General features: G+C 33.6%; 2 protein-coding genes across 4 annotated transcripts; both read right to left on the reverse strand.

The window, feature by feature from the left end:
• Window positions 1-54: 54 nt before the first annotated feature.
• Window positions 55-6939, reverse strand: LOC123714109. Of its 2 annotated transcripts, none has more exons than XM_045668245.1 (6): window positions 6758-6939; window positions 5176-6670; window positions 4619-4682; window positions 3859-3982; window positions 2941-3078; window positions 55-1789 (listed from the first exon to the last, which is right to left on the reverse strand). In XM_045668245.1, exons 1-6 carry the CDS (start codon window positions 6764-6766, stop codon window positions 227-229), a joined length of 3393 nt encoding a protein of 1130 aa, XP_045524201.1. In that variant the 5' UTR covers window positions 6767-6939; the 3' UTR covers window positions 55-226. The 2 variants fall into 2 exon arrangements, with proteins under 2 accessions (XP_045524201.1, XP_045524200.1); XM_045668244.1 differs by having other exon boundaries at window positions 5176-6673.
• A 1133-nt stretch (window positions 6940-8072) lies between these two features.
• On the reverse strand, window positions 8073-24099 carry LOC123714272. Of its 2 annotated transcripts, none has more exons than XM_045668480.1 (6): window positions 23973-24099; window positions 12252-12418; window positions 11357-11557; window positions 10704-10846; window positions 8907-9029; window positions 8073-8186 (listed from the first exon to the last, which is right to left on the reverse strand). In XM_045668480.1, exons 2-6 carry the CDS (start codon window positions 12408-12410, stop codon window positions 8129-8131), a joined length of 684 nt encoding a protein of 227 aa, XP_045524436.1. In that variant the 5' UTR covers window positions 12411-12418; window positions 23973-24099; the 3' UTR covers window positions 8073-8128. The 2 variants fall into 2 exon arrangements, with proteins under 2 accessions (XP_045524436.1, XP_045524435.1); XM_045668479.1 differs by lacking the exon at window positions 23973-24099 and adding an exon at window positions 23727-23911.
• Between the last annotated feature and the right edge of the window lie 619 nt (window positions 24100-24718).

Below are 24718 nucleotides of genomic sequence, written 5' to 3' on the forward strand. Positions count from 1 at the left end.
ATACCACAAGAAACCTGTCTGTTAAGAATTATGGGAGGTAATAAAAAGGCATGCTTATGCTTTACACTAAGTTTATTTTATGCAGTATATTCACTGCACAATGTGGTGCAATAACACCCACAAGATAAGTGACCATCATAAATAAGCCCATCACTTTAATGGGTTAAATATAGTCACTTATCCACAATAAGCGCATTTCGCGCATCTGTCGTATATATGTTAAATCTTAAATCGTAGACAAGAAGGATTGCGCCTCTTCTTGTATTTTCTTCATCTTTTTTTTAATTTTCCCAGACATGCGATTGAGCCTGCCCAATTTCGCAATACCAAGACGAAGCTTTCGGTCGAGTTGGTAGCGGGCCTTCAGGGACTTAGAATCGAGTGCTTGAAAATGTTTTACCCTGTTTAGGCAGAACATTAGTTTGTTAGAGACATTCGTCACTGCTTGTTTTTGCGGTGTCGCTGGGACATCTGTGCTAGGGGTTTTCTTCTTTTGTATAGTGTTCACAGGAGGCAAAACTGCAAACTGCTTGGGACGAACGGGGAACGTCACATTATTATTTTTCTTCTTATAAACGGAGGGGCCGTTTTTAATTAGATTATACTTTTGAACGAGTTCCGCATAATCGTCGCGGGGAAAGGCGGAGAAAATACAATGGAAATGCTTTCCAATTTCGTCCCGCAGCGATTGGGAAACGGTCTGTTGCCTCAGGTTAGTTATTTTTTCTTGGAGCATATTCAGTTGATGCAAATGATGCAGGCCACCCGCGAGCCCGGCTTGTCCAAGCAGAACCATGTTGAGTTTCTTCATCATGCCCCTTATGTTATCTCTGTTATTACCCAACGCGGCACTGCTAACCACTTTTTCTTTCAAAAGATGGCCGCGGCGGTTTTGATGATACGTTAACTCTTTGTATAGCAAAGTCGGTTCACCCAAGAACTTTTTCAAAGAGTTGAGTGAGCTCTTCAATTTTCGCAACAAGGCGTTCTTGTTTTTGGGAATATCGCTCGATTGAGGCGAGTTAGGCGTGGTGTTCTCAATGTCGATAGTGCAGTTATTTAATTGTTTCGATTTGGTCCACTCGCGAAGTTCCGTTTGGAACGCCTCTTGATTGCCAATAGTGCCTTTGATGTTTAAGAATGGAACATCAGCGTCACTACAGTCGAGAGTGATATGGTTCTTATCTTGAGCGTTGTCCAGCCACGCTTTACCCTCATCTGTGATAAGGGCGTCTCTGAGTTCATTAGTTAAATAAATTCGTGCTAATGTTATAACTTCACTCGTGTCAGAAACTTCGTTGTCTTGTATCATGTGGCCTTGCTCGTCAAGATTCGAAGATTTGGTTTTCCCAGTTTCGATTGGATTTTCTTGTGTTTTATTTGAAGTATTACAGACAGCCGCGCCTTGATTTTTATTTGGGTGGAGGGGGCTATTGAGTAATTTTCCATCAGACTCGGAGCAAAAGCTTCTCCTCTTTGGCAGGTGAGTGTCGTGAACTACTGGAGATTTGGATTGGCGTTTTTTGCTGTTGATTTTGTGGATGTTTGAGTCGATAGTGATGTCTTGCGGGCAGGATCTCATATTATTAAGGGTCGAGTTTTCGTTGGAGTTAATAGTAAAAAGAGGCTTGTAGGAGAAGACGTAAGGAGCGTTAATTGGAAGGCCCGAGAAGAAATGGCTAATACGGCAACTGTGGACAAGATGACCGCGTCGGGTACAGCCGCTGCAGTAGTGTTGGTAATGTTTCTTTGTTTGGTGGTTCTCTTCAAGTGCCATAGACAAGTCGGTCTGAAAGAAGAATTAAAACTCAGATTAGTTTTCGGATAGAAATATATGGTGTGGAATAGTATAGAATTATATACAAAAAATTAGTATTACACAAGTATTACTAGATTCACCTTATCGGTAAAAACAAAATAAATATATTTACACATACTAGATAGAACCCACAAATTACTTCATGTCAAATCTTAGATATTTCACGAAATTATGGTATACAATCTATTTTTTGTAAACCGATTGACTTTTAGACATCCCTCCAAAATGTCACATTTATAATATTCAAATATGTATCAGTAATCAGAATTAAATCATGATTTAAATATAGGCTGAGGGGGATTTGTTTCAGTTTTTCTGCCTATCACCACAATGAATCAATCCACTGAAGTATTCTGAACCAATTCGACTTTCAAGAAAAGACCGTACCAATTTTTAAAAAAGCCGGCATATAAATCTGCTATCTTCTCTTATATGCTGGACCGATTTTGTTGAAGTTTTTGTGTGGATTACAAGTGGATTCGAATGGTTTACAATTATAAGATACTTTTAATTTTTTTTTTTGTTAAGACAACATTTGTAAAGCAGTAGTAGTAGCCAGTTTTTTGTAAAATTCGGTTAAGCTTCTATAAAAGATAATTAATTATATATTGCTTGCCCCGGGAAATTATATTACGACTGTTTTCTCGTTTTTGACTTCCTGTGGTAATTTACCATAACTAATGTTTTTCAGAATTTTTGCTCAACATTTTATTAAAGACATTTTATAAAGAAGATTAAGAGTGTGTAAAAAAGTAATATTCGTTTACCTAATTTTGCTTTCCTGAAATATATAGCAACCATTATAAAGATAGTTATAGTTTAGATTGAAATTCTACCAAATAAACATTGATGATAATGCGACAGTTTAAAAACAAATAAATGATTACGTTTTAGACATTCGTTTAAATTGTCAAATAGAAAAAAATAAGCTGTCGTTTCATATATATATGTATGTGTGTATATAATGTACTTAGTATCCCCGTATTACTTTCTTTTATTTATCCTGAAAAAAATTAATATTGCTTATACGACTTTGTCCCTCGGGGCGATATTAATAATATTTTTCAGGGATCCATCACAGAACTCTGTCAAGTAAACCAACATGCGTTTGCAATTATTACCGTATCATGATATCGTCTCCACAGGTCAGGGCAGTGAGAAGCCGGATGCCCGCCCTGGCCACACTCCGAGCAGCGAATGTAGCGCCAATTCGCACAATTGCGACACATATTCGAATATATGTGATTCGGGGAACCGCACTGAAATTAACAATGAGTTTGATTGTAATTTATACACAGATTAAAATATTATATTGAGAAAATTTTGCATTATTATCGTAAGCTGTCATGTTAAACCATATTTCATGCTACAAGTAATATGTTATTTAAAATAGCTAATTATTGCAAACTTTCTTCCAATGCCAATACCCAATAGGTTTTTCTTTCCTTCGGGGGAAATGACAGGATGAAGTATAGAAACAGAAGGGACACAAAAAGAAATGTTGTTGAAGTTTCTGGTCATTTTATGAATATGACATTGCTAGAAACTGCTAAAATTTGTGTAACTACGAATAGCGATCCTAACATTTTATCCGTAGCTATACAACTTTTAGCGCAGTAGCAAAAACGGAATTAAGAATCTGGATCACTTTTAGGAGTTACAGAGTACAGGGGTATCATAAAAAAATTGCTGCTAACACAACTCGAAACACGAATTTATTACGACCTTCGCGATTTATTCGCTATAACAGCGAACAAATGGAAGCTAAATAGCTATACGGACATCCTATCAAATTACCTTTAAATGAAAAGCATAGTTTAGTATTAATATGGCTATAATTTGGATCTTATGCCAAATTTGTGTATTATATATATACTGTTTATTGATTTGTGATAAATATATAGATATTGTAACCAGAGTTGGCCACCAGACACATATTTTTACTTAAATGGGTTTGTAAATTTTACACATAATGTTTATAATTAATAAATCATTTTTATTTTATGTATATACCTATCTCATTACGTTAGTATACTCACATTGACACAAATCTTGTGGGGACATCGAGTCTCATAGTGACCCGTGGAGCCACACATATAGCAGACAGGCGGCTTAGCTCTGCACATGTCATCACGATGACCTGACCGGTTGCAGTAGTTACATCTAGAAGTAAAAGTTGTAGATTATTTCTTACTGTTAAACCAGATGGCTTCGTCACATGATCAGGGCCAATAGTCTTTATTAGAAATATATATAGAAATATTATTTTTAAATTCATAATGTAATTAACAAAATATGCATTATTGTAGTAACTTTGTCAAATCTAATTAAACATCACATTATTTAATGATTATTATGAAATGACAATAATTATAATTACTTCCATATGCTTTGTAATTATGAATTATTATCAATCATTAACAAACAAGTTTATACATGTCTTAATTACTCAATGGCTTTGCAATAGAATAATGAAAACACATAATTAACCACATTTCATAAGAAATATTTGTTACTTATTTGGCAAGAATTTAGATATCACAAAGTAAAATTATTAATTAATTACAATTAATAAGAATATATATTAATATTCTATATGCTTAATAATTGTTCTATAACTTTCTTCACTTTGTGTGTAATCTAAACATATGGCATTAAAATCATTAGTTCCTTATATTGTCATATTCACACCCTGGTTTGACAAAACAGTATTCTATCACACAGATGACCCTTCAGTACACATTGGTTTTTGTTTTTTAGATATACATATTTAGTTGTGCAATGCATAAATTTACTTACGTCACTTTCCTTTTTGTTGGTGGCATTTTGTCCTTTGGATCAATGACCCACAGACTTTTATCACCTGAAATTGAAAAGAGTAATCAATCAGTGAATAAACTATTTTTTATATGCATTGTTTTGTTTTATTTCCTATAAATTATTTAAAATGAATTTTCGTATAGATAAGACAAGGTTGTTTAGGTTGATGAACTAAAAATGTAGGAAGGTGACATTATTCAAGGAAGGACAATGCAAAATTATTAACAACATGTAAATACCTTGATAATGTATTATATTCATATATTATGAATTAAAATGGTAAATATTGGAAAGTTTAAATAAATCTCTGAATTCTGAAATCTTTTAAAGTAGTGTAAAGTGCAAAATCACAACACAAATTTTATAATTATTTATATTAATATAATCTTATTGCATGTTTAAGTTACTATGAACACTAGAGAGTAGCAATTTTAATACTTTTTATAACTTGATAAAACTTACATACATACTCATAGCAAGCCTATTAGGTCAGACCTATTTGTTACACTAAAATATTAATTAATGCTTCTACTTACGTGACATATTTTTCTGTATTTCTCTATGATTAAAGTTTTCACCGCCCCAGCTTTCATTATAGAACTTATCCATCTCTGCTCGTAGGGTTGTTAGAGAGTACCGTCGTCGTTTAGACATCTGAGATTTGCCTTTTAAATTATCAAAATCAAGATCTTCACAAAGGATTGCAGGAATTTTTGTAGAACCCAAGCTACATGAACCATCTATGGATAGATTGAAATCATCAACTGATTCTTCTGAAAAGCCGGTAACATTTCCCATGACAATATTTTCATCTATTTCAGGTGCTGGACCAGTGAGATCAACAAGGTCTGAATGGTTTATTATAGAGATGAAATCTTCCGCAGCTGGTATACAATCTTGTTTTTCTGGAACACTACCATCAGAACTGTCAATCTCTGTGCTGGATATTTCATTATCTTTTTTCTGGTATTTTTGTTGTTCTGACTGATTAGAATCAGACTCATACACATCTGTACTTGGCAAGCTTTTTTCTGTAACTAAATATGTCTTCTGATTTTTTGCGGCTTCATTAGTAGAATGATTGCTGTCTGAATCATAAATGTCTGCTTGTAGGATAGGACCAACTTTACTTGTTTTTGCTTTTTTCTTCTTCTTAGCTTTACTCTTTGGTGTTGCAAAGCAAGATTCAATTTGATTTTGATTTGGTATATCCTTCTGAGTCTGCAAGGGTGTAGAAGTCGCAGTATCTTTATTCTTTTTTTTTCGTTTTTTCTTTGATGGTTTTTGTATATTCAGATCAGAACCATGCAGACTAAAGTCAAAACTTTCATTATTGACATGACGGGATGAGATATTAAGTGCAATACAGTCACCTCTGATGAAATCATCTGATACAGATGATACAATTGATGGGACCGGGCTAGATGATACTGCCCTGTCAGATATTGGGTTGTCCATCTGTTTGACATGTTTGTTTTCAGATGATGACTGAAGCAAAACTTCATCATCAGAACTTTCAATAGTGATAGTAGGTTTTGGAGGCAAAGCTACCTCAATCACTTCATCTTCATCACTTGATTCAACACTTACAACATGACATTCATCGTTATCCAAGATCTCAATAGTTTTCTTTAAATTACTAGGTACAGGCAATTGAAAGATAGATAAATCTGCTTTTTCACTAGAATTTTGTTTTTCGTTTTTAGATGATTGACATACTTGAAGGATTTGTTCTTGGGGTTTACTTTTCAATGGGATCAATTCTTGGGCCACAGATTTAGACTCGTTGATGTTATCTTGTGGTTTTGGTTTGTTAGAATTGTTTGTAGTGTCGGGTAAAGTGTTAATTTTTCGATATAATGAAAAGTTATCGGCGTTTGTGTGCCAATAACGGCGTATGGGAGTACGCGGAAGATTAGGAATTTGAACTTCATCTTTTTTATTCGGATATCCATTTACGTTAGCCTGATTGTAGTTTGTCCTATCATGTAGCATAGGGTACAACGCGTGCCCCACATCATGGTCGCTAAGCTTCTGAAATAATAAAAAATTGCAAAATTCCACGCGCCTCTTGCACCAATGTTGTGACACAACAAAAATATAATAACCTCAACATACCTCTTCCATAATTTTGATGAGAATGCAGTTGAAACTGACCTTTGCAAGAAATGAACATAATCGAAAATATAATTTGCGTTACAACAAGCACTATATCATTACAAGAAATAAAAACCAGGTTTTATTTATTTTGGACACGACTGACACTCCATCTCGATCAGTAGAACTTGTTACGTGACAATTGAAATTTGACACATTAGTATATTAAATATCTGTGATCTGACATTTCACAGAGTCTCACAGTATGGACTGATGAGGCTTTTAGACGTTATGAAAAATAAAGTGTGACTATAACGTGAATAAATCAAAAGCGTTATGGAGTGAAATATCTTGTAAACAATGATTAATTTATTAAATTGATAAGTAACTTCTGATTATTATATGTCAGTCATGACGTGTCACAGATTAATAGAATCCATGATGACGTAGTATGCTTGTAAATTATAACATGACTTAGCCTATCTTATCATACTGTTTTGTATTTGATTTCATTGAAGACCGTATTTGATCAAAATAAAATATATGTATATTTGTTTGATATGATTAACATAATGAATATTATTACGTCAAAATCTGTATGTTGATTTGTTTACAGTAATAGGACTGATGCAACGCCATCTTGCCTAAAGAAGCATTTTGGTGGAACTTTAGTTTAACAGAATTAAAACAAAAATTTGTATATGTCCTATAAACAATCAGTCATTGTCACTAATAAATAATCTGAAATGATTTTAAAAATCTTGTCAAATAATATATTGTGGTTTATAATTTTATAATGTTTTGTAGTCTTAACATATTCTTTTTTTTTATAAATAACTTTTTGTCCGAGTCCATAGTCTAGCCGTAAATGTTGGCTGATTCTACCAGCCATACCCTAGCAGCTATACATTTTCGTGAAAAAATATCCCGTCTGTCTGAGTTCCCTAAATAAGCATTAGTTTCTCTTTTAAGAAAAAACAAACTTCGATATCACTATCTATTTAGATTACTATATAGATTAGTAATAAAAATTTAATTTTGACATTTTGAATGTGATATAAAACAGTCAAGTGTGTTTATGTAAAATAATTTGATTTTCCCATTAGTGATAAATTAATATCATCATAAGGAAAATAATAATGTTCGATGATTCTTTATTTTTAAACGGTTTCTATGCTTTATTTTTAAAATTTTGTAAAATTCATAAGATCTGGACGGAAAACTATTTAAATTGGACATTTCATTGTTTTTACTTGCGTGTAACGCTCCTTCCGCACTATTTGTGCGGAAGCTTTGTGACTATTGTCTTAGAAAAACAACGAAGTAAAGGAACAAGGAACTTGATATAAAACTTTATTTACAATAATTATAATAAAATTAATCTCAGGTAAGTCAAGTGATTTTCTTCAGCCATCTTGTAAGGAACTTGCTTATTTGTACTGCAATGTTCCTGTAAAAGTGAATAAAACTTAATAACGGATATAAATTATATTCAGTAATATTCTATTTTCTTAGTTAGAAATTTCGAATTATTTACAATTTGACCCAAAAACTGTTTAGTTTGTTTATATAACATATTTTTTTAATATTAAAACTAAACTATAATATCTTGTTAAGGATGAAAAGGATGAAGGGTTATTATATCAGGTAAACGTGTAAATTGAATGAAAACTATTATATTGTCTATGTTTTAATATGTTTGTTTGATTATTTCAGGAAATTAATTTCTTTAAAACCATCAGTGGCCTAGTGGCTACAGCGGGCGACTCTCATCCTTGAGGTCGTAGGTTTTCCCTGCTGTGCACCAATCAACTTTCTGTCTATGTGCGCATTTAATGTTTGGTCGATGGATAAAGGAAAACATTACAATAAAACCAAAAAGTTCACGGCGTGTGTAAGCACAGGAGTTTGGTCACCTACTTGCCTATTAGATTTACAAGCGATCATGAAACAGATACACAACTCTGAGGCCTAAATCTAAAAAGGTTGTTGCGCCACTGGTTTGTTGGTTCGTTTTGGCTAAGTGGTTAAGGCACGTGGCGTAAACAGCGCTGTTGGGATAGTATACACAGGCTTAGATGTTAGATGTAAAGAGGTTCAAAGGAACGGTTTTTTCTCATCATAATTTTAAAAAAAATCTTATTAAAAAATATTGTCTTCTTTTTTCTACCTGTAAACGGGATAAGTTTGTACGCGTTGTCTGGTGTCACAAGGCACGAGCGTGGCGATAACGCTATCCGCTACACGCTCCACGCATTCATCTCGATCGATCCAAATCGCTTCACAACGGGCCCTTAAGAATTGTATAAGTATTTATTTTCAGGCGTTTTTATTTACATCAAACGGGATTAAACGGCTTTATGATGTCAAATTATACTCAATATCGTATAATCGAAAAAATATCGTGAAAAGACTCAACAACAACAAACACAGTATACCTAATATAATGCTTGTATAATTCTGTTTGTATATTGTTTGTGTAAAACTTAACTCCAGTAATGTTGAAAGTCTTTAATAAAAATTAAACGTCCTCAATAAAGATCATAATATAGTATTGAATCAAATCAAGTCGAGTATGTACCTAGTTTAGCCATAAGTTCTGTTACAAATGAAAATGCATTTTTTTAATGAAGTAATGTAATATTATTAAAATTTATACCGAAATATTTATTATAGTGTCAGCAAAAAGTTAAAAATATTCTATACGAAATGGCGACCTTTGGCTTTCATACAGATCGTTAATCTGTTTGGCCACGAATATATGAATTTACGCACTGTTTCAATTTCTAATTTTTTAAAGTGTAATTCTGAGAGGTTTCCCAACATGATTCAAGAATTTCTTGAAACACTTTGGCAGAACTTTTCTCTCCTTTTTCACAAAATATAGTTTTGTGACTCCTTGATAAATCGGAACCCACCAAACCATCACTGACGCAGGATGATGACCACGTTGTACCTTTACGACCACTTGACCAGCTTCTTAGGAACTGTGAGCGTACATTCTATCATTTTGCTTATTGTAGTGTTCTTCAATCGTGAAAATGTTTTCAACGGTATAGAGGACATTTCTGCGCTTTTCATTGGCGCATAGCGACAGAAGGCTTTTTCATCAATCCACTCTCTTTAATTGATTAAGGGTATATCCTGTATATCGACGATAAGCATCGAGCTTCAGGTCTTGTCAATACGCGATATAGTACTAGCGGGAATATTCATTACTCGCGATAAGATTTTTTGCTTCTTAATGGGGTTTCCAGGAATTCTGGCTTTAACAGCATTAACGACCTGATCTTTTCTGGTCTTCGACAGACGAAGTGTTATTGTATATGTTGACAGTACGATGTACAAACATACGGTTGATTAGTATCAAGTACTAAGCTTTTGAAGTGTCTGGAATCTGACCGCCGGCTTTGTGTAAGGCGACCACTGTAATCCTATTTTATTTAACACCCCATTTCTTATTGTAATTTCATATGAACACGAAAATATGTGAAATGGCGCTTCTGCGCCGAAAGAAGTTAAAATAATATACGTATTCCAAATTCAACGTAATTAAAAAGTTGAAATAAAGTGAAAATGAAAAGTTGATAATGAAAAATTTTTATGTAACAGTATTTATGGCCAGATTCGTTTTAGTAAAATGTGTCTAAAAAAATAAAGGATTTTCATGAAAAGTACCTTTAATATATCTGTCTGAATGACATAGATTGGTAAATTATAATTCTTATAGCTAAGTATGCGGTCAAATCTAGTTGGTAAAGTATTTTATGCTTTCAAATAAATAAAAGGCCTACAACGCACTTGTGAGCCATCAGGAGAGTGTCCATGGGCGATATCACTTAACATTAGTTGAGCCTACTGCCCGTTTGCGTTTGTTCTATAAAATAAATGTATAAACTTATATTTAATTATAATTAAAATTTCATAATGTCATTCAATGAAATAATTAAGAAACAAACAGGGATACTTTTTCGAGACGTATTTTAAACTAGCACGAAGGACCGCGTCAAATGCGTGTGTTGCCTCACTGAAGGTGTCACTTCTTACACCAGCTGATGCCCAGGCAATGCAGCCCCCACGTTGTACTATTAGTGACAGGGATTCCAATAACTAAAAATTACACATTATTAAATTATACATGTGTCTATAAGCCACTCACCTATTTTTTTATTAGAAATAACTATCCTTTTTTTACCTTCTGTCACATCTCTGGTCGAGACGCTAAGCAGAATGGGAGAGTCAAATCTCCTCTAAAAATGGACTTTGTTTTCTTTAACTAGGTCTATACGCGTCCGTATGTATGAACCCTTGCTGAGATTCTCCCTTCACACGTGTCAAAATCACGCAATCACTAAAATCCACAACTGCTTTGCCAGTATTAAATTTAATGTTTGTAGGTGTAACTCTCCTTTAAAAAAAATCTATCTGTTTTTGTTTAAACAAAACGTGTTGGTTTCTCAAATTTAAGTGCCTACAGGAATTCTAATAGCTATTCATTTCACTTTCATTTTCCTCATGATAAAAGCAATGTATTTAATTATTATCACTATACAATTGTTTAAAGTGATATTTCAGTCGTACCATAAATGGAAATAGAATATAAAAACTTATAATAGATACCTTCAAATTATCATAAACATCAGTAGAAACAAGTTCGACTATGCCATCCAAGCCGGGACGTGTCTCAGCACCGATGACAAGCAAAGCGTCGACTTTAGCGAATATGTTCGCGCCACTCGACTCGTATGTGTGTACCACACAACCACAAGCTTCTAGTCTTCGTTTCACTTCTCTGCCTAGAGAATTTGTTGTGTTTGTTACCTGAAATATGATAATTCAAATGCGGATTGAAATACGGATGAATCTCTTTCTATAGTAATGTATTTTAGGTATAATTTAAAAGATCGTACCACCTTTTAGTGGATCTGACTTAAGATTTTTATATCTGTAGTTAAATTCTATATCAACGTTTAAACGTTTTAGAAAATGTATATAATGAGATTTTTTTTTGTATTATTAATTACTTTTATTACTTTATATATTGCTAAATAATTGTTACTACCCACATGCAATTTTCGCTGACTTCTACACTTTCTAAACGAAATTACGTAATTTTCTGTTAACTTAAATACCTTACCTACAATCTTTTACGTCTAGGCATTAGCTTTCTGTAGCTAGTAGTGATCAGACTTCTGTGCCTCAGGTATAAAGCATGTCGGTTTCCTCACGATGTTTTCCTTTTTGCATTCGCACTTAACGAGTGTTAAATGCGAAGATAGAAACTCCATAAGTGCACTGATCAAGCCTACGTCCACATGAGAGTTGCACAAATCCATTAGGTCAACACATATTGTTTATAAACAGTTCTATTATATATCTTTAACTAGTTGTTTGCATTATAGCACAATAAAAGTACTTTTAAGGTACTTTAATTATATTTGATAAATTATTTAGTTTATTGGAACTTTTCACCATCGAAAATTATATAAATAAATAGTAATATGTTTTTATTTACCAGAACACTGTTGACATTGCGTCGTCGCTTGTGTTTTTTTACCCTCGCTCGCGCAGTGTAGGCTATTAGCGCTGATGTTGCCAGAAAAAGAGAACCACCTTCTAGTGTCGCTAACAGCCTCCAGGCTAGACCTGCACCAGATTCTAAGCCATCCGCCATTTTGGTACCTATATAGAGAGACTTTTTAAGAATTAATGTTTGTAGCATATTTGTGTAAAAATATTTTTTTTTTCCTTTGTTAACACGGCTAAAATAACGAATGGAGGAACTCTGTAACGACTAAATATTATATAAGCCTCTAATAATATTATAATTCCTGCTGGAAAGGGTTCCGACCGCTGACACGATTTCAGATATTTGGCGATTTTAACGCCCACCATGCCATTTTAACCACCACCGATCACGCGGGAAGATCCTTTCACGTGTTGGCACTGCGATCACGTAAATACCAGATGTGCATGGTTATAAACCGTCTTTGTTGAGTTTTACAGAACAGAGCTTACCAAGTAAGAATGTGACGTCAATTTACAACGCTCCGCTTAGTAGCAAGTCGCCAAAGAGCTTGCGCGGTATTTTGTTTTGTTTTCATTCGCGCATTACGTTAATAGTGTTTATATTCGATTAACGAATTAGATGAAGGGTTCAAAAAAGGGTAATCGGATAATCTGCCTAAAATAGATGCACTAATGGTTGCCAATTATATATCAACAATTAATGGTTACGTTGCCGCCGAAATGCAAAGGTGAAAATAATTTATACCTATTCTAAATTGTTTTCATCGAATTTTATTAAATTTTATGTTATAGACAACCAATATGTTTTAATGTTTTTTTTATCTTTAGGTACGTATGTACATATGCGAATATAGGTACATCTTCTTAGTAAATTTAACGAAATACATACATTGATTTATTACAAATGTACATATATTTGGTAAGGCCAATTTATTTCTTTTTATTTGTAACTTATTTCAGATCGGCAACAGACAGCCATGGTGATGAAGCCATTGGTACGTAACAAGTAAAAAGGGTAAGTTAAGTGTGTACGGTCAAATATAGAATCACGAATCACTTTGGTACAAGGGGTATAACATGTCAGGAAGGATGTTTTTTGACATGGTAGTATTAAAAACTTTGACAATTTCAAATACAGTGCTCTCTCTCACATTATGTATGTGAAAAATGAGATGTTGAAAAGATGTCAATTAATTATTTAATTAATCATTTCAAAATATCTTTTTGTAGATGTTGACGTCGAAAGTTTTATGATATTTTGTAAGACGAAATGACGGAATCAAGATGTCTTCAAGTAAAATATGATACAATAGCTCATTCAGATTCAAATTTGTGGTTTGTGATGCGCTACGGACGCATAACAGCAACAAAAATACATTAAGCTGCTTGGTGTACCTACTACGAAGATGGCTGAACAAATATTTGGTGCCGTAACTCTTAAAGAATCTGCGGCTATCAAAGAGGAAACATATTAAAAATAGTTGTCATAAATGAAGTCGCGAAGGTAAGAAATATAAAAAATAGACGAATCTGGTCTTTTAAAGAATAAATGGCCTATGATTGGTGCTTTGCGACCTAATCTATTCATAGCTTGGCAGTCTCATTGCTGGTTGTATTTGTACATTTCGGTACAACATATGATTTCTTAATATTTGGATTGGAACTTTTTTTAAAGAACATATTTATAATTTCTAATGAAACGTAAGACAACACCGTGCTAAGAGCGCTAGCAGAATGAGCGAGTGTTGTGCGATAACGGCACACCGTCACCTCATCGAGTACGAGTCCGCATAACGTTTAATAATAAATCGGAAAATAATTGACATATTGAAGTAATTATTTTGAAATAGGACCACGCACTTACATTCTCGTGGGAACAATACGCAAATACATAGTCGAAATAACTAACATCACCGCATACACGAATTCAGGTACGACAGTCACCACAAGTAGCACCCGTTTACGAGTATGACGCATGGCCAGCTATCGGCCCTCTCTACATATTTTAGGGAGAGACAACCCGACGCATGGACGCCGCCACAAGCAATGTCATTTAAGCCAGCATGACGATCCTTGAAATGTGAACTTGTCTACATAAGAGATACTACAGAACCCGTGAAATTATCTAATTGGGACGGAGACTGACACGCCTATGTATTTATAGTAGAAAAAAACGGGGTTTTATTGATTTTGTTATCATAAATAAAAATAATGCATTTGCTTAATATCTTACATTTTAAACTTAATACTAATATCAACAAAAACTTATTAATACAAATTTAAACTAAAAACCTAATATAACAAATAAACAAAACATTTTTTTAATATAATTTATGTTGGTAGAGCATTGCGAAATAAATAATACCACAAATTATGAATAATACAATCCTTGTGAATTCAGACAGTGTGTAAATTAATCAGATAATAAATATACGAGTAGTGTTGGCCTGTTGAGTTCCGCGTGCGCCTCTCATACCTGATGTCGTAGGTTCGATCCCCGGCTGTACTAATGGATTTTCTTGCTATGTCCGCATTTAACATTAGGTCGAACGGCAAAGGAAAACATCGTGATGGAACCGGCTTGTCTTAGACTTGCACAGCAGGCTGATGACCTACTTGCCTATTCGATTATCCAATGATTATGAAACAGATACAGAAATCTGAGGCTCAGACCTAAAAAGGTTGTAGCGCCATTGATTGTATTTAAATCTAAATTCATAATTATAAGATCCATCCATCCAAGATAGTATTGAGAGAGCGCGCGAATTAAACACACGCGCGTACAACAGTACGTTACATACGTACGTACATACATAAACAGTCAACCCATACTGTAACCAGTACAGTGAGTGTCTTATTAAAGATAGCTTTTACTGCACTATAACTAGTTGTATATGTACCAAGGAAGAAATTTTAGTTATCAACCACTTCACGTTAAAGTGATTTGTTTAGCCCCGATTTAAACATCGAAAATATTAATACATTATATAGTATTTTAGTCTACCAGGCTTTTCTTTTGTGGAGGCCTGTAGCCCTAGACTCCCGGCCATGGCTCTCCACGACTGACGGGGCCCCCACAGTAGAGACTTCGAAAAAAAATTCCGACTAGTAAACACTAGTAAACAACTTATATTTTGATATTTTTTTCGCTGTTTTACCTTAACTTTGTACAAACATGATTATATTGTTATTAAATATTAACAGAAATCATTAATCTGTATTTATATTTTATATGTTTGTTAAATACTAAAAGAAAATACTTAGTTTCTCGACTGATTTTTTTTTATTAGTGTCATTAATTATTAGGAAAATAGTTTGGGGCCTCTAAATCCAGCCCTGAAGTCGACAACAACGGATAGTTTGAATATGTTCTTGTTTTAAAAAATATTTTCTGTACTCTCGTTATTAAATGGATATTACATTAAATAATAATTTTAGGTTTCCCCTAATTATTCAAGAGGTGATACGAAAGGTTTTATTTATTTTATGAATTGTCTAATATCATTTAGCTTTTATAACTACTGTATAAAAGGTAATGAGACCGTAAACATTTGAACAATATAAACTGTGTAAACAGTTTTTGTTTTGTAAACGTTGAAATACGAAATAATGGCATTGTACGTAGGTTATATATGTTTTTGCTATCATTATACATGTTTTTGTCTTTGGTTTAGGTAAATTCCCTGTTGTGAAATGGTCTTACATGACGCAATAAGCTTGTTTATAATCTATGACTGACGTACCTACAACAATCGCGCGAAATAAAGATGTTTTTAGAATTTTGACAGCTTATCATATTTGACGTTTTACATAAAACCAAATTTTTTACGTATTTTGAAATGAATGAAACGTCCTACCAGTTCAAAATTTTGAGAAGAAATTTCTTTTTTCCTGGCTTATCAGTTCTTATCACTTACACTTAAGTTTTATTACATAATATTAAAAAATATGATTCTCATGTGTAATGTAATGTCCCACTTACATTTGTTTACACGAAAAATGCAGTATTTTCATAGGTACTTTGTGTATTTATTAATTTTTAAAGTTAAATGGTTTAGTCTGTAATTAGTAAAACGTGCTGAGAATAATAATGCAATTATTGTGGTTTTTGGCATAAATTCGTGCTTATGTTTTAATAATTGAAGAGAAATACATTTTATTGTGTAACAGTGTAAAATTATACATTTAAGACTATTAGAATTATATTTCAATGCATAAAAAATAACTTTTCATAATACTGGAACTAATTTAAGGTAGATAAATGCACACTAGACTGACAAAGTAAATACTAAACTAGTAACAATGCATTGTAAATGTTGCAGCCTTTCATTTAGCTATTGCAACACGATCACTGAGCCTTAACTTGTTCTTAATACCATTTATTGAGATGCGATTTAATTTCATAGAAGAATTATAGATAAATTGTTGATGCAATATTACATTTATTTGAAAGTAAAAGCTGTTAAGGTATAATTGTTTTTATACGTGTGTCTTTACTAAGACATCATGGAACATTACGATCTAGCCTAACTGAATACTAAGAAGTAATTTAAGTCTAACCTTATTAACTTCTCTCAGAGAACAGAGTCTCTATTAAAGGGAAGACACTCTGTTCTTGTGTTCTATTTTTCCGCTCACAGTTTAACACTTAATATACCAGTTCAAATGGTTTTCTACTTTTCAGTCTTTTTACTAGGCCCGTGGTGTCAAGGAGTTGAATAGCCTCAACATACACGTGATGGTGGAGCCTATGTTTGTGGCCTACAGCGGTCTTTTTTATTTCTGTGGCGACGTCGTCTCCATAATAGTTAAGAATTTAGGAAACCTTTACCTATGGTAAACGCTAAATAAAATAAAAATATAAATAAAGTAATTGATATACCTATCATAGTTTACAACTGCTTTTCTGACTTAACATAAATGGTGTGTAAAGACGTTAGGTTTGTTGAAATGATTTTCAATAATTGTTTTAAAATATGTTAATGATTTTCGTGTTATGGTTCAAATTTATATGTACAACAATTTGTAGTATAAAGCATGGGTCTTGCGATATATTAGGTCCTTACATATGAAATTGGCGTTTTGTATGGGATATAATATATTTAATTAATCAAAGTATGAACCATTGTTTTTTATGCACTTATGCCTTCTCATAGGTAGTTCATTGATCCCTTTACTAAAAAAACCAGTCGGACGGGAATCAATAAAATCTGTGAAGGCGATTTGGACTGCCCCATCAGAGTTAAATTTTTTCCCTTGCAAGAAGTTCTCCAAAGGGGAGTACGGAGGATGTCTTAGACATTCCAATTGAAGCTCTTCTAATTTGGTAGCCGTCTGTTGTGCAGTGTGTGGTCTAGCGTTGTCGTGAAGTAGCAGTGGCGTGGAGCGATTGACCAGCCTAGGTTGTTTAGCCGCTAGCTTTTCCATCATGGTTTGCAATTGCTGACAAAAGACATCAGCCGTAATAGTCTGGCCAGATTTGAGAAAACTGCAATGAACAATACCGGCACTAGTCCACCAAACGCTTACAAGTAACTTTTTTGGGGATAATTTTCGCTTGTGGCAGGATTTGGCTGGCTGGCCAGGATCCAACCATTGCGCTGAGTGCTTCCGATTATCGTAAAGAATCCATTTTTCATCACAGGTTCGGTTTCGGTTAAAAATACCTTCATTATTGTGCCGGTTCAGTAATGTAACGCAGCAGTCGACGCGCGTTTAGCGGTTTGCTTCAGTCAATTCGTGAGGTACCCACCTTTCAAGCTTTTTAATCTTCCCAATTTGCTTCAAGTGAATTAAAACAGTTTTATCACTAACACCGCAGCCTGCTAGCTGCAGGCTAGGACGGACGAGGTTTGCGATGGATCCGCTTCCACAATAGCCTTCAATACTTCATTATCAACTTGGGTTTCAGCCCGTCCACGGGGCTTGTTCTGCAGGTCGAAATTTCCAGAACGAAAACGTTGGAACCAAAAACGAACTGTGTTTTCTTTTGCAACGTGACCACCATACACATCATTCACCCTTCGAGTCGATTCCGCAGCACTAGTGCCATGGCGGAACTCGTACTCGTAAACAATGCGATACTTTAAGTTTTCCATTTTGTAAAATGAGTGACCCAAACAGAAGAAAAAAACAAATGAATGACGGTCATCGAAGCACAAATACATGAGTACAAATTTCAATTTGGAATTCCTTACCAAAGAGGAGAACATCGTGATTAAAGTGGCCAGTACGAAATACGCCAGTTTCATATGTAAGGACCTAATATTATATTATATCTCTGGTTGTTTGGAATATTTTTTTATTGTAAGCGGCTAGTACGAATATTTTTCTAATGCTGCCTCTTCTCGGATATACAACCTGCTTTGTTCATTCTTATTATAAAACAGTAAATATAGTACACAAGATTTCTCGTAAAAACTATTAATGAAAGATTTGCTACAAGCTACAAATCTTTGTCTATCTTTTTTGTTAGTGTTTTTGTAGAAGAATCACGTAATCATGCTATATTTTAACGCTTTTGTTGCACGCCCGAAAAAAAGTAGAAGATGTTAGCAGGAAGGGAATAGAGAAAGAATGCCATGGATAGAGGAATTTGAAATAAGGTGGAGGCCTTCACACTTGAAAGTGATCCGATCAGTAGTACTAAAGGAAGCTAGAATAACGAGTAAAAAGAAAAGCAATTTAAACTGTATAGTGTATATTGTAAGTATTTGTAAAGATTGGCAATAAACGGCCTTTGTTATTATTATTGTATTGTATTGCAGAAGATAATATTAATGGCGAACGCGAGACACCAGTCCACTCTATTGTATAACTCAGGTACTTCGATGGGACGGAGTCCGCAGTAGGCGCAGAACCACCAGCTTTAGCTCATCCGAGGGAAAGAGGTGCTAAAACACTGTCAACTAAGGACTTCTTCAAAAAATATAACACGTGTTCACTAATGTTTAAAAGTTTTGTTAAGTGGTTGGTTTTTGCGCAGACTTCTGTATCTCTTTAGTGATCATTTGCTTTTTCTAACAGCTAAGCAGGTTATCGGCCTTCTGTGCCCGAAACACCATCAACTCTTTCATCTAAGTTCGTTACTCACAACGTTTTCCGTACCGCATACGAGCAAGTGTCAAAAGCAACACACAGTCCTGTCATGGCCGGGATTGAGCTAAAGCCGACCATTCTGTATCATTAGGCCAAAACTCCTATGTTTAAAGTTTTTTTTTTGAAGTAAAATTTCTTCATCGGCGTTGCAAAAAATAAAACCGTCACATTTTTCGGTTAAGCGTCACATTATTCCGTTACGCGCCATCTTTTTCTTGTCCCTACCACGGTTGATTTTAAGAGATTCGAAGCCATTAATAACATTTATATACGTTAGATAAATAGTTATTTATTTATGTCTTATATAAAATAGATATTTAAATATTACTATCAAAAATAGTTATGGCATATTTAACACTCGACGGTACGGTGGAGGATCATCGCGAGGAAAAAAGCATGTTTTAGACCAAAAAAAAGTCCACGATGTTTTATTTTTATGTAATAGCAGGCAAACGGGCAGCTGGTTCCACATAGCTGTAGTGCGCGCTCAGTTGTGGAACGACGGACGTCGAGGTGATATGGATGGTATTTTGCCTTGACGTCCGATAATGAAACTCAGCTGCGGGTATTAGACCGAACAACTCTTCTGAACACACCCCATGGTAGATGCAGAGAGACCCAACATCTCTACGCAACGCCAGTGTGTGTCACACACAGAGTGTTGATCACTTGCCTATTAGAAATATTCACGGAATAGATACATAAGTCTGAGGATCAGTCCTAAAAGAGACGGCTATAACATAATACATTAAAACTTATTTCTAATACCTCTTTGATAAATTGCATTGATATATTATACTTATCTGCGGCACCTTTTGTTTATAAAGATAATGTGCATGATACGATGTTTCTAAACGAAACATAGTTCTAGGTTTACATTGCAATTACATTTAATTTTTCACTATTATTGTATTTACAAATGATTGTTAAATAATTATTTAATAAAAATAAAACGTATACGTTTAACTCAAAGGTCACAGAAGGGGCTATTGTTTTCAAACAAAGCTAATAATATCTCTCTTAGTTTATTAGAATTATCAATGACATTTGGCTAAAGGATACTGGAGCTTCTAAAGACAAATAGTTCTTATATAGGTCTTTTTATTATCTGAAAAAAAATCGTTTGATAGGTTGACTAAAACCTTCACGGCGTTTTTTTAATGTATAATTGTAGTTAAATCCCACATAATATTGGTATATTATGTGGGATTACTGTATTGTACTTTATTGGTTATGGTTGAAGTGCTGACGCCTATTTTTGGAGACTGGCGATGTCTATAGAGGCATTTAATTTTTTTTATATAATATTTTAACAAAAGTTATACACGTGTATCTACCTTTGTTTACATTGTACGTACGCATTCCTATTCGTGTTTCTGTTGTAGTATATTTCTTTATAAATTAATTCCAGTTCCACAGCCAGATTTTATATTAATAGATTGTGTAATGTAGCGAGGCAGACGTATAATTACGTTAATAATTTAATATCGTCTCCGTATATTATGACCCAATATTTCGATGATTTATCACACATGAGAGTGTACCTAGGCCTTTACAAGGCCTGCGGGTCGCCTGAAGTCCTTGATCCACTCCTAAGCTACTATCTATTCCTAATAAGATTCGGTTGACCATCTACGTGTACACTACTTCCACGGATAAATAATAAGGTTGTCAATTGTCACGACAATAAATATAGTAGTACAATTTATTTGCTAAAATTTCGATATTATGTCATAAAGTTTAACGCTATAGAAGCTCTTTATAGAACCTTTTATTCTGTAACAAATAAAGTTAATATTTACATCGTTATTTCATTTTTCTTAATGTTCGAGCCGCCAACGCATTTCCTGCATACTTATGTTGAACTACCCAATATAAGATTTTTATTTCCGAAAAGCTTATCTCTCGAGGGTTAAATCTGACTAATTTCTTTGTAACACTGGCATTTTATTTCTATAAATATCATCAACTCAGCCACTTAGACGTACGTTATGAATTTGTATTAGAAAAATACATTGACAAGAATTCAACGAGCCAGTAGCAATTTTAGAATTTTAAGCAATTCATTAAAATTTATTTATAAAAATTCTTCTGCAATGTATACAGCCTTTTATTAAGAGATTAGATAAGTCAAAATTTATTATCTATAATCGAATATTTATGCGTATTAGATTATAAAAAAATATTTTAAATTTCGAATTGCATCCATAGACTAAAAAGTGTTGACCCTAATGTCTTTAGAATGCTCGTTGTACTTGGTCTAGTATTTTTGTTTCCGGTCACCGTATATTCTGAAAACCTTGAGTTTAGGCAGTTTTAAACTACAGATAAAAGACCCTATGTTGTACGTTTTGTTATTTTAAACATTAGATCTAAAAAAGTGAAGATCATGACAGATTTTATCTCTCGCGACCTCTGTGAAGATCCAAGCTACCTTGTGTAAATAATATAATATTTTTACAGTTTACTGACGTAGTAATAAAAATGATGTTCTATACTTGAAAACTAATATTAGTAGAAGTGTAATAATGTCTTTCTTTCCCTGGGTTGGTAACTCAGTATCGCGGTCAGCTGTAAGACCTAGCCCGAATAATTTTACCCTATCAATTTTGTTCCTGCCCTTTTTACAACTGTGTAGTATTTCGAGTCCTTGACTTGATCAGTCCACCTTGTTGGTGAACGTCCACGGCATCTTTTGCTTTCAGTATTGCCAATCAAGATGAGCTTCTCAAGGTCCTCGTCACAACTACGCATTGTGTGGCCCAAGTTCAAAATGGCCGATTCATTTGGTTATTAAACGAGGTTTTAATATGGGGCTGGGTAAGGATGTATTGGTGCATTTAGCCGTCTACGGGATTTTAAAAATCCGCCTCCAGCACCACATTTCAAAAGTAAAATCCTTTGCCTTACTCGGGCTAACATTGTCCACGTCTCTGCTCCATAAAGGAAGAAAATATAAGGACACGAATCAGTCTGATTTTAATAATGACTATTAATGATGTAAATCATCATTATTTGTCAGGCGGTTAGAGATTTTGGTGTGGAAGGTACACATTTTGGGTCTGAGGAGTAAGTGTATGTTTGTGCATATATGATTTAGCTCGCTTAGGATCCGGATTCCAAGAAGCATTTATGAATTGATCAAAAGTCTTCAAGACAATTTAGATTATCCTTCATAACATAGATTTTTTTTCTTTCAATAAATATTGTCATAACGTTAAAACTATTTTTTTATTGGAAGCAAATCGTGATTCAAGACAATAAGACCACTTTGTTTCAGACATATAGTCTATTATTTGTGTTTCCTTTGCAATTAATATTAAATTGTTATACTTGCAATGTTTTTTAATGCAATCGTAACCGTCATTGGTAATAGTCATAAGGTAATACAATTAATTTTAATTCTGCAGTTAGATAAGATGCTTTGCAACTCAATATTTTCCAAATAAAATACATTTTATTAGACATTTTTAATTTGTTTTCTACAGATATAAGATTTGTACTCTTGGTTATTTGTTCGTTTGATAATTTCGTGTTTTTAAAAAAAACTAGATATAGTATTATATTTTATTAAAAGATTTCAAAATATTTCCTACAAATTATAGAATATGAAAAAATTATTTTCATTTTTTAACCATGTAACCTTTGTTCAACAAAGTGTTATGACAATGATAAATAATTTGTCTTGCCGGAAAGTCGACAGGTAATTACTAATTATGTTGTGACGCTCATCTGTGACCTCTGACCTTGAAGATGCTTCCTTCGCGAGCATATGACAATGTAATTTGCTGGTAATGGTGATTTTTTTCTGACAATTACGCGCTGTATACAACTTATACAAAATTCATATAACTTTTTGGTATTTTAGCTTTGCTGAAGTAGAAGTTTGTTTTTGGGTCGCCCTATATAACGTTATGGGGCTCACTTATACTTTTAACAAAAGATCAACATAGATTATATAGATAATAATCATTTACTTACCATACAATTAGACGTTTGCATAATGCGAGTTGCGATTAATTCGATTTCTCAAATAAATTTAAAGTATTTAATATTTCTATTGAGTTTTTAAAATTGTAAACAAATAAAAATTGAAAGGTAAATTTTATTTAAATTTATAACTGTGTATGTATGTAAAATTATGAATATCGTTAAACAAAAGAGCGTAGCAATTCTTAATAGGCTGGCTACACGTGCATCTCCTGCTCTAACCTTAGTGCTCCTGTCAACCCACATCGTTTAAAAACTTTGACTTTTCGATATAAAATAATTATAGGCAATTCATAAGAAATAAACTATTAACTATAACCAAAATTATTATATAATGAATACAAAATTAATATATTTAAAAGTATTTACAAACCTTGATTATTAAACACTGATCAATATTATTTGAACAAGTTTACCATAAATTGACATTTTCGATGAATTGCATCACATTTAGAAAACTCAATTTTTGTCACAGACCGTTGAACACTTTTTAATTAAAAAAAATGACAACTGTCACTTTTCCCGCGAGTCAAATTGCGCGCGAAATGTTACTGAACGTTAGCGCGGTTCATAAATGAATGCGGGTTGAATTGTCTATGCAATATAAAAAAATAATCACCTTGATTTTCTCGTGTATTTGCTGCCCGTGATTGGTACCGAAGAACAATGAATTTTGCTTTTTATCCGAGTTTCCTTTGCTTGCGTAAAGGAAATGTTGAATTTACTTTAACTTCAATTGCACTTTGCATAACGTATCCGTTATAAAATAATATAGTATGAAAATAGAATCAGTTCAGTTTCATCCAAATGATGACAATACCATTTTGTTTGTTAGTCAAAACAAACTAGAGACAATAAAAGGAGGATTTAAAATCTCTTTGATTTTGAATCATTAACTAAATCAATGTTTAACGCGTCCGATAGTAGGTCTGATTCGGAATGATTAAATATTGACAATGTACAATTCTAGTTATCATGGGCTCGGGGTCGTTCACTGTGCAAAGCTAAAAAAGGTAAGACTATTCAATAACAATAACATTCACATTGCCATGTTGTGTAAGAGTTAATTTTTATCACATTTTGATACTTCATGGATACCTACGCATGTGTTATTCGTAAGAATATGATTTTGCCAATCTAACGACTGAGGGAAAGATTCAGAAGCGGGACTTACTCTCGTACGGCAAAAATGTTTTGTATTCCGACATACGAAGTGATAGTTCGCGCTAAGTTCGTTTCTAAATCTCATCCTTAAAGTCCTTAAATGCGAAAATAAATAAGTAGGTCGTATGTGCCTTCTCACCGGCGTCTTCAGCCACCGTGACTCCGCGACATGCAAGTTGCATTATTGCAGTTCCTATAATA

The sequence above is a fragment of the Pieris brassicae genome, chromosome 9 (assembly GCF_905147105.1).
Source record: "Pieris brassicae chromosome 9, ilPieBrab1.1, whole genome shotgun sequence".
Taxonomy (NCBI): Eukaryota; Metazoa; Arthropoda; class Insecta; order Lepidoptera; family Pieridae; genus Pieris; species Pieris brassicae.